Source organism: Clupea harengus, chromosome 4 (assembly GCF_900700415.2).
Source record: "Clupea harengus chromosome 4, Ch_v2.0.2, whole genome shotgun sequence".
Taxonomy (NCBI): Eukaryota; Metazoa; Chordata; class Actinopteri; order Clupeiformes; family Clupeidae; genus Clupea; species Clupea harengus.
Window position 1 is genome coordinate 1,552,499 of NC_045155.1, and position 11,251 is coordinate 1,563,749.

The 11,251-nt window shown below is 41.6% G+C and overlaps 1 protein-coding gene across 1 annotated transcript; it reads left to right on the top strand.

The window, feature by feature from the left end:
- The first annotated feature begins 6,588 nt into the window (after positions 1-6,588).
- Positions 6,589-11,106, top strand: mmp9 (matrix metallopeptidase 9). The gene is made up of 13 exons (XM_012824248.3): positions 6,589-6,883; positions 7,096-7,334; positions 7,520-7,668; positions 7,845-7,973; positions 8,159-8,332; positions 8,445-8,618; positions 8,707-8,880; positions 9,000-9,155; positions 9,268-9,478; positions 9,574-9,713; positions 9,840-9,990; positions 10,147-10,250; positions 10,392-11,106. Exons 1-13 carry the CDS (start codon positions 6,749-6,751, stop codon positions 10,511-10,513), a joined length of 2,058 nt encoding a protein of 685 aa, XP_012679702.2. The 5' UTR covers positions 6,589-6,748; the 3' UTR covers positions 10,514-11,106.
- The last annotated feature ends 145 nt before the right edge of the window (positions 11,107-11,251 follow it).

Sequence of the window (11,251 nt, forward strand, 5' to 3'; positions counted from 1 at the left end):
TTACTGCTGTACTCGTAATGAGATTTTTAGCCTTTGGACAGATGTCACTTGCCGCATCTGTTTAGAAATGTAGAAATGTCCTCCGGAGAACTGCATCTAGAGTTTTTTTTCCGAAACCATGATTTAAAGCGGTGGCCTTGTGCCCCCTGCTCTTCCAGCTCTTGCTGTGCTTAGTGCTACCTGAGGCCCTTCAAACAGCGCCCACCTGTCCGGGGTGACTCACAGGGCTGAGCCCAATCAGAGTGCTGTAGCGGAACTGCAGGCAGACATTACAGTCACCACCAGTGCAATCAACATGAGGGCCACTGACTCATGGGTCTCAAGGCAGACAGAAATATGGGGGTTATTTTTGAGACTGTCATACTCTTATTTGTTAACATTCAGACTAATAATCCAATGCGTCATGTGCTGCCTCGGGATGAAAAACTGGGTTTAGAAAACTGTGGAAATTTCAGCTATACTGGCGAAATGAATCCCAATGGGCTCTACCAGGAGGACTAGATTGTATTCTATTCTTCTTAATTCTAGCAATAGAAATGCTAATCTAATCAGATCTGATCTGATCCGAAGAAAGACAAAAAGAAAGATTTGATAGATGGACACAAATGTGATACTTAAGACTAGAGGTGTGTGTGTGTGTGTGTCTGTGTGTCTGTGTGTCTGTGTCTGTGTGTGTGTGTGTGTGTGTGTGTGTGTGTGTGTGTGTGTGTGTGTGTGTGTGAGTGTGACAAACAAGGTAAAAAATGCTGTTCAGCAACTCGGTAACAAGTTTAAAAAAAAAAAAAACAAGACGGGGAAATCCAAACCACATCCTGATAGAATCCTTTGTAGAGTAGTCTAATGGCCCGCTGCACTCACTGACCAGGCTTGGAGTTGTACATTCAGCACTCGGCTACTCATGCTAACCTCCATACCACAGTGCGTTGATAAGGCTGTTGGGGAGAGCGATGAGTTGTGACCACATATCCAGGAAGTCAAAAGTTAAGATGACGACACTGTGTACATTGTCCTGTTTTTGGAGAAGCCGTGTATAAATAACTGACACCTCCACTGACGCCCCCACTACGAAACCACAAATATCCCCCTTGCAGCTCTTATCTGCAGGTAGAAACAAACAACACGACACCCAAGCTCTTTATTTAGCTGTGGCTGCATGTCACTGAACTTTAGAGCATCAGATTCATCCATGTGTGTTAAACATTAGCCCGTTGCAGAGGTGGACACAAAGGACACAAATCCATTAGTCAAAGTAAAATTATTAATAGAAGGGAAAGTTGTTCAGTCAAATTTGTACTTGCGTTAAAGTATTGGAGTACTTTTTAATGTCAATGTATTGTTGTATTGTGTGTGTGTGTGTGTGTGTGTGTGTGTGTGTGTGTGTGTGTGTGTGTGTGTGTGTGTGTGTGTGTGTGTGTGTGTGTGTGTGTGTGTGTGTGGAGTATTAGCTAGCTAGCCTGCTAATTATTAGTATACGTCAGCAGTGGATTCACACAGGACATGACAACTTGGCAGGCAATCCATACAAATCCATAAAAAGTAATTTAACGAGTACAGCAATAGCAACTACCACAAGTACAGACAGTTTGGACAGTGAAGTTTTGTAGGCAGTGATGAGGTTCGTGCACTGTGAACAGCAAACATTTAAAACAATATGACGCCATTTCCACTGGCCTGTGCTGCGTTTCATTTCAATTCAGCTGGTCGCACACCTGCCAGTTTCTGTAACCTGTCGCATAGCGTGGCTGTTGCATAAGCACAATGAACACGCTGGAGACACAAGGCACAGGTCGAACTGTACAGGCATCTCTATGACCCTAGATACAGTCTTGCCTTAATGGAGGCCTCAGGTTCAGAACTTTGCATGTACGCTGTGCCAAAACTGAAAATTGCTTTGAAAAAAAAAAACCCACACTGTTCCATGATGCAGTTCAGACTGGCTTTTATTACCATAACAAGTTACATTAACCTAGAGTTAGGTAACAGGCTAGTTTTGCTGGTGACTAGCAATAAAACACTAACCAGAAACTTTAAGGGCTCGTCCAGTTTAATCCACACATGAATACAGGTCAACCAGTTTAACTGCCATGTCATATAGCCTAGGCTCCTTCACTATGCTCTGTTAGGCCCATTCCCTCTTCGTATTGCTGCTTCCAGCAGTTAATCCACAAATGAATACTGGTGACACAGTTGATGTTAACTGTCATGTATATTCCACTGTGCTCTAATTAGGTGTATTTTACTTTCCAAAAAGTGTAGATGGTATTTTAGCGACACCTTCCGTTTTGGAGAAGACTCACACATGCAACAAGTGCGTGCATAAAAGGTTTTGGCGCTGTGTTGACGTTGCCGTTGGTGCACGCAATGACTGGGTCTAGTGTTTATAATGGTTTCTCATTTAGTGCCTAATGCTAGAGCATTTATCCAAACTGTCTTACACTGCAGTTGAAGACATGAAATCTAGATCCATGCTTCAGTTTTCATTGCAATACACAGTCTCATTTACAATTCACAAACTACCGCCTGAGAATCTATACATAACCCCAGCCTTGACTTGTACACAACACTCCTCCTTTGGGAAGCTCCTCTCTGTGACTCAAGTCTGCCTCTAACCTCATAAAGTCCAAGGGTCATGAGTCAAGATCCTCTGCTGTTAATCATTCCTGTGATCAAATCATTAAACACAGCATGGCAAGGTCTTTGCACACACCTAGTAATTATTTGTCATCATTTAGGATCCCAGAATGAGAATGTCTTCACAAATGAGAAAAACTATACTCTGTACAGTTGAAAAGGTCAAAGTGAATATCCTGGGGCCACTGTGCATGTACACTGTACTGGCACTCTGTACACTTCCCAATGTCAACAAACTTATATATCGTATTATGTATAAGTATAAGTCTTATGTAATGTTGGTCTAACACATTTTCCCCTAAAAATACAGTTTTCCTACAATGATTTGTTTTTATAAAGCTCATCAAAACGTTTATTGACTTTAATATACATGAGCATGTTAACACTCTATGTATATTGCAAATGTCTTTGCCAACATTAAATGTCTGGCCTCAGGGTGAAATGATGCTGAATATCGTATTCCTGAAAGGCAAACTGTTTCTCTGTAAAAGCCCGAGCCATATGTGGGGGCTGAGCGGGTTTGGCTGTTGGTGATGGGCAGGGCGGACTGCGGAGCTGTGGTTGTTTTACAGTCACCCATCTCGGCCTGCGACATTTAAAGGGTAATTATTTTCAGGCGTTAAACGATGTCTTGTGAGGCAACAAACAATATGGCAGTTAACATTTATTTTGTTTATATGTCTTCCCAAAGCACTTTCATTCAGCTATGGGGGGACATGTTATTGATAAAGCTAGAATGACGCTAAGCAGTCCCACAAGACTTACTTATGCTGTGTCAATGAGCGACTGTATCTAACTAAATTGTGTTTATCTAGTTCCGTGCTCAAATCCAAATAGCACACCAAACGTCTTGTAATTATCTTCTTCAGAGATGACACAATTTTCAGACTTCTGTTCCAGCCTCACTACATGCTGCTTCCAATGGAGTGGGTGTCATAATATGATGGAAAACAAGATATGACGTCCTGTGTTTTTCGTGGTACCGGTGTGCCATGTGCCAGGCGATGTGGATGAGAGGCAGCATAAATAATATGTCGGCCCTCACAGTCATGGAGCCACATTCATTAAACGTTCGACGCCGTACTTAATTAGTGTCAGATGTTTGGAGTGAAAGCATGAGGATTTAGCAAAGCGTTAAATATAAAGAAAAATAAGCATATGCTCGGGTCAAAAATAGCAACGACGTCTGCTTCCAATTTTCTTGCAGCATGAGGTCGCATGAATGTGAAGAGGATGACCTTTGGGACTGAATTAAGTCCTTAAGTCACCTCTATTTAGAGAAAAAAATGCACTCACTTTCTATTGCATCTGGACTGGCAAAGAAGGTCTGGTCCTGATATTTACTCCTTTGCCTGGTAAGTAGCCAATCCGAAGCAGACTAGAATATCATGTGAGGTAGTTGTAACCCCAGCTTTAATAATGCTAGTCAACATTTAGGCCAAGAAATGGGTGTGCACACTGCTGTGCAATGAATAAAGATTGTGTTTTTGAGGCCCATGTTTTCTTTAATGTATATTTGTCTTCAAAGAGATTTGTTTCTATAAATGTCCTTGAAATTGAGACGAAAGAACTCTCTCCACTTCAAAGCTCCAAAGCCTCAAGTTCCATAGCCCAAAAACGTAAACAAAGACGAAGCATGTGTGCAGACGATGGGATGTCTCCTCTTACTTTCACAAGGAATGTTAATGTTTTACATTTCCACCAAAACATTGGCAGTAAGCCAGAGTCCTTAACGTGAAGCATCAAGAGTCTGTGAAACTAAGGGATCTGTTAAACATGTAAGTGTTTATAGTATGTAAACCATGACTATACAACTGAAAATGCTGAGGTAGAATTGTTGTTACTTTTATATTCAGGAGTATTAACTGACTGTTAGTAAAGTATATTAAGATTGGTAATTTGCCGTGATTTGTGAAAAAGCAATAGTTCTGTGCGTTGCCTTATCTATTTTGTCACCGTGACACAAGTCTTGGAAGGTATCCAACAGTGTTGCTACAGTTCAGCGTCATAACTAATGAGCCATCGGAAAGCCCCTGGACTTGAAATAGTTGTGGTTTCGCCTGCTTGGCACCTGTGGATTTGACAGCGTTTAGGTGTGCATGAGTGTGCTGATTGCTTGTTGGCATTAAATGTGCTTTTTAGGCAACAACGAGATATTTCAGCTTCTCAGAAGAGATGGGTGTGGATGGGTTAGGGAGGGCTGTCTGACTGACTGACTGAAAAACCCCTGTGATGATGAGGCTTGGTTTTGTGTGTGGTCATCATTCTGCACAATGCTGTTCTAGCAGGAAACTGACCACTTACAGTACACCACAGTCTAACACGAGGCCCTGCAACACCTCCTTCACAACACCTCCTTCACAACAGCCTTTCCTGAGGTTTCACCTGTTCATTGATTCAGTGTACTTCCTATTAAGACATCATTACTTGCCGTGTGCACATCACCAAGAACAAAATGAGAGGAACTCTCACGGTATTAAATAATGAAGCAACTCTTTAACAGGAAATCAGTCACTGCAACTGTCATTTAGGTTTTGAAATGTTCCAATCAATTGCATACTGACAACTGTGACTAAATTGCACAAGGACAATTAAAAAAAAATTCCACGTCCAAACAATCCAATATCCAGTTTCCAAAAAAGCTCCACGCTCAATATGCATATTCTAGCTCTATAGGAATTCTGAAAAAGCATTTTGAGGTATCATGTAGGCAACCATGTCATATCCTGTGACATAATTGTCTAGATAAATAATATGAATAATTATGTATAATCAGAGACATTGAGACAGGGCATTAGATTTGACACGATTTTCAGATAACACGTTTGCATCATTTAAAATGGTCTTTATGAATTCATTCCATTTCGTTTTTTAAGTCAAATGGAAAATCTGTTATTGATCTTTCAGGATATGTTGTGTACTCTATCAGTTTCATGCAGGCCATATGCAGGCCACCGACCTTTTCTTCAGACTACTCAATGGTGTTCGGCTATTTCTGTGAAAGAGGAAGGTGTTTTTAGTTATACACAGGAAAATATGTTTAATTTCTAGTGCTAGTGGTTGGGGACTTTTCACAGCAGCCAGTCATCTCACTGTCACAGGCAAGTATTCATAGCCAGCAACCTTACCTGACCAATATAACAACTGCCCACCCACTGATCCTGTGCAGCAGGATACAACAACAACACACAACTTGATTTAAATGACTGCACTTTCCTTTAATTAATGATGTTCCCTGAAAACTACAACGCTATACTGCAAATGTTTAGTTTAGCAAAAGTTCTTTTATCACAACTACAGTGCTACATATATCCTACATTTAAAAAATGCCAGGCACAATTTCTATTTGTTTACTTCAGGTTAATTGTGTCAGCAGAGAACTTTTTTATCCTCTCTACTCTTTCAGGCAGGCAAAACCTCAAGACCCCCTTTTTAAACTAGTAAAACAACAATCTAAAACCACAGCCTAATGTCTAAGTTGTGAATGGAGGTCAAAGACAAAGCTAGTCATAAAGCAAACACTATTTGATGAACCACTACCTTTACTCAAGGTTCAGCTTTAGTTATAAGTACAAATATAATGCAAATGTCTTAAAAGTTTAAAGAAAACAGGGACCCTTGAGCACCGACACACAACTTTATAATATCATCATGTCTGAGGAGCTTAGAGTGACTTTGATGCAACTGTCAGTGCCTCCTCACAAGGCATCCTCCAGTAAATCTCACCAGTGCATCTTTTAAAAAAAAAAACACACATATATGAAGTTACACCATTGATTAGTTCTCTTTTATGTTTTTTATAGATCTCTATAGTAATTTGCCCTTGTATGGCCCTAGGGCATTGTGGGAAGCCCCTTCTTTCTTGACACATAAAAATAATAACATGACCATATGAGGTGCATCGGAGGAGAGAGGGTGGAGTCTAATGCCTAAGAAACTACATAAATACAGACTGCCCTCCACCAATGACACGAAGAGTAGCATCAGTCACACAGAGACAGGAATCAAACTACTCGTCCCCTAAGGCTGGTCTACAAAGAAACTTTAAGTCATCGGCCAGTGTTTTCAGCAAGGCAGAAGGAAGTCAAAGCTGTTGAATACATTGAAAATTCTAACCATGAAACCTGGACTACTGGCTGTCCTTGTTCTGGGGACATTCACTCTGGGTGGATGGTGCAAACCCCTTAAGTCTGTCTTTGTTACATTTCCTGGAGATGTCATCAAAAATATGACCAATAAAGAGCTTGCAGAGGTAAGTCATACTTTATTGAAGTTGTAATATGCTCATTTTAACACTTATATTACTACTTTATCTTGTTTGATGTAGCAATGCCAGATATTATGGACTCACTGATCACTGTTTAATGTTGATTAGGAAAAAAAAAATATATAGCACATTTTATGCTGGTTTGTTTCAATGTGAATGTTCTGCTCATGCAATATTACACTGTTATGTCTTCATAGCAATACCTGAAGCGTTTTGGCTACTTGAACGTCATGCAAAAGACTGGGCTGCAGCCGGCAGTGTCCGCCTCAAAAGCTCTGAAGAGGATGCAGAGGCAGATGGGTCTGGAGGAGACTGGCAGACTAGACGAGACCACCATTGATGCCATGAAACAGCCACGCTGTGGTGTTGTTGATGTTCGTAACTACCAGACGTTTGACGGTGACCTCAAATGGAACAACAAAGACGTGACTTACAGGTGTGTGAGCTTTCAAATAGAAAGCACAGAAGGATGACACCATGATAAATGATAAACACCCATTTTGAAAACACTGGCAAAAAATTTTTTATGTCCTAGACGTGGATACCTGTTTAAAGGTCTGATGAGATATTTTAGAGATGAATGGTGTTTGCTTTCAAAACTGACAGCCTTTCCCCTCACAGGATTCTGAACTACTCCCCAGATATGGAGTCCTCTTTGATTGATGACGCATTTGCCCGCGCCTTCAAGGTGTGGAGTGAGGTCACACCCCTAACTTTCACGCGGCTCTACGATGGCACGGCAGACATTATGATTTCCTTCGGAAAAGCCAGTAAGTTGCAGACATGGAAAGTTCTGATGCATTGCATGGTGTAGAATTGTAATGGGTCTCCCAATTCATCTTTCATATACTGATGAGGTGGTACAACCCAAACCATGTGTAACTCATTTCAAACAAATCTCTGAGCAAAACTGAGCAGGATAATATTTTCCTTGGGTTCTTTTTAGATCATGGAGACCCCTACCCATTCGATGGCAAAGATGGTCTCCTGGCACATGCCTACCCACCTGGCGAGGGGATGCAGGGTGATGCCCACTTTGATGATGATGAGTTCTGGACTCTTGGAACTGGACCAGGTATGACTTCTCTTGATGTTGTATTTTAAAACACTGAGTGTAAATCAAAAAAAGAAAATAATGTACCATGATGCAGTATTCTCTGTACCCTCTACTGCTTGATGGGGAAAATGTCTCCCTCTAGAGTTTTGTCGTGCACTAGTCTCTTCAGCTGTTTTCAAAACCAAAATATTTGTCTGTTTCAGCGGTGAAAACCCGATATGGCAATTCAGATGGTGCGATGTGCCACTTTCCTTACACATTTGATGGTAAAACCTACACCACCTGCACCACTGAAGGACGCACTGATGACCTGCCCTGGTGTTCAACTACAGCTGACTATGACAACGACAAGAAGTTTGGCTTCTGCCCTAGCGAACGTAAGTTTCTTCACTGTCTACCAAGAAGGATGTATGATGAATTATGGTCAGCTGTTGCGTCAGAGCCTGTGGATGAGGTTAAACAATTCCCCCCTCTCTTTTCTTTCCATAGTCCTTTACACAATCGGCGGGAACAGCAATGGAGCGGAGTGTGTTTTCCCCTTCGTGTTCCTGGGCGAGACATACAATGGGTGCACCACAGAGGGCCGCTCCGATGGTTACCGCTGGTGTGCCACGACAAATAACTTTGACCAAGACAAGCAGTTCGGTTTCTGTCCCAGCCGAGGTAAGCCACCAGGGGGCGAACCACGTCTCTTTGCCCATAATCTTTTTCAGAATGCATGACCTCATTGCTTGTGTCCATGTCTTCCCAGATACGGCTGTGATTGGGGGGAACTCAGAGGGAGAGCCCTGTCACTTCCCCTTCACCTTCTTGGAGAACACATACACTTCTTGCACCAGTGAGGGTCGTTCAGATGGCAAGCTGTGGTGCGGAACTACAGCCAGCTATGACAAAGACCAGAAATGGGGATTTTGCGCAGACAGAGGTAGGCGCAGGAAGGGACTGGTGCAACTGCTAAATGATGACTGTGAGCATGCGGGTCCTGCATAATGTACAGGAATTGACTGAATTAACCTGTGAATTTTTTTCTGTGATATTTTTTAGGATACAGTCTGTTCCTGGTTGCGGCACATGAGTTTGGACATGCTCTGGGGCTAGATCACTCTAATATTCAAGATGCCCTGATGTACCCTATGTACAAATATGTTGAGACATTCTCTCTGCATGAAGATGACGTTGAAGGCATCCAGTATCTCTATGGTATGTCATTGTTCTTGACTGCATAAAACTACAAATCTAGGGAGAAATAGTTAATGCATCTCAACTTTGCACACTGACTTTATTTCAATCCCGTATTCCTTTCTTTTTGAAGGACCAAATCCTGACACCAAGCCTCCTAAGCCCACAACTACACCTTCCCCACCTGGGCCTACTCCTGAGACAGAACCCACAGAAGAACCCACGAGAAAGCCCACCATCCCGACCACCCCACACCCTGTGGATCCCTCAGCAGATGCTTGCCAAATGGAGATGTTTGATGCCATCACTGAGATCCAAGGGAAGCTCCACTTCTTTAAGGATGGGTAGGCTCTCCGTCATTTTTCCTGTCACGATGATAATAACCTGCACACATGTGTTATGGATATTAAAAATGTATTCCATCGGCTCGTTTGCATAGGCAATACTGGAAGATGACAGGCAAAGACCACAAAGGCCTCAAGGGGCCTTATCCAATGGCTGATATGTGGCCTGCTCTGCCTGCGGTTATTGACACCACCTTTGAAGATCACCTCACCAAGAAAATCTACTTCTTCTCAGGTACCAGAATTCTACCAGGAGTCCACTCACTTCTTAAAAATAAAAAAAAATAAAATAAAAAACTCTGGTCATTTTGGTTTTGCTTCGTTTACAACTTAATTTGTAACTTCATTTTCTCTCACACAGGCACTCGGTTCTGGGTCTACACAGGACAGAATGTCCTTGGTCCTCGCACCATTGAAAAGCTTGGCCTCCCAAGCACCCTGAGTCGAGTGGAGGGGGCTGTGCAGAGGGGCAAAGGAAAGGTTCTGCTCTTCAGTGGGGAAAACTACTGGAGGTGAGTCTGAACAGGTCATATATATCATTAGGCTGAAAGTCATACTTTGTACAGAGCTGAAAACCTATACAAACCACTGGTACAGTCAGTAAATTGTAATGTGATCTGGACATACATGTGCCGACATTACTCAGCATTATTTTATTATCTTCTCAGACTGGATGTCAAAGCTCAGATTATTGACAAAGGATACCCCCGCTACACTGACTTGGTCTTTGGTGGGGTCCCTACTGATGCTCATGATGTATTTCTCTACAAAGGTAAGAGGAAATTGATCAGACTTTGTTGTTGTTTTGTAACTACTAGAAATTGTGCCAGAAAGAAAAAACATCACAGATGAATCATTCTCTTGATCTTCCAGCAAATATCATGGTTAATTCATTTCAAATGTTTCATTGCAGGCCATACTTACTTCTGCCGTGGTCGTTTCTACTGGAGGATGAACTCTCGTCGGCAAGTAGACAGAGTTGGCTACGTGAAGTACGACGTCATGAAGTGCCCTCACTCTGGCTACCGCTACTGAGACATCCGTCTCCCTTTAAGAATTGACCCACTCAGGTTTCAGTTTTATCTGTGATCTGCTGGTAAAGATCAGCCTGTGGGCACTCTTGTTAACTGTAGGAAAATATGCCAAAGCTCCATCCCGTTTGAGCGTCTCTCTGGTTTGAAAATGAGGGATTATTGATCATGACCTTGAGTCCATTCATGAATGATTCAAATCAACAAATAACTGCCTTTCAAGGTCACAATGACATAGGATGTTGCTCTTTTTTTGTCACTTTGGAAGACCTGCTCATCTTAAGAGTATGGTTAATGATAAAAGGATGGAATACAATGTGGATATCAGTATTGTTAAAACAGTATTGTTAAAACAAAGAATATTCCTCAGTTGCTCTAGCTGAAGTCAAATGGATAAATTTGGACCACTGTTGGTTCTCTATTTAAAGTTTGCCTGGTGCAAATGCAAGTTTTGATGTGAAGTTATGTTATTATTTGTGTTTTTATTTGATGTTTGTGAATCTCATGTCTCATGTTAGCACTCAAAATATTTATATAAATCATGTGTTTTCATTTTTGTAAAAATGAATGCAATAAATTAAAACATAGGGTAACTCATATCTTCGTTTTGTCATTTATTATACATATTTTCATTCCTTCTTCAATTACTAAGATTCATTATTGAGCCTAAAAACAAAACACAAATACACAGGCTCTCCAACAGACTAATCTGTGGAAAACATGTCAACGCTGTTTTGAATTA

Coding starts and splice junctions, on each gene's coding strand:
- mmp9 (XM_012824248.3), top strand. CDS start 6,749: ATGAAACCTGGACTACTGGCTGTCCTTGTTCTGGGGACATTCACTCTG. Junction 8,333..8,444: donor TGGCTTCTGCCCTAGCGAAC/GTAAGTTTCTTC, acceptor TTCTTTCCATAG/TCCTTTACACAATCGGCGGG. Junction 8,881..8,999: donor GGGATTTTGCGCAGACAGAG/GTAGGCGCAGGA, acceptor GATATTTTTTAG/GATACAGTCTGTTCCTGGTT.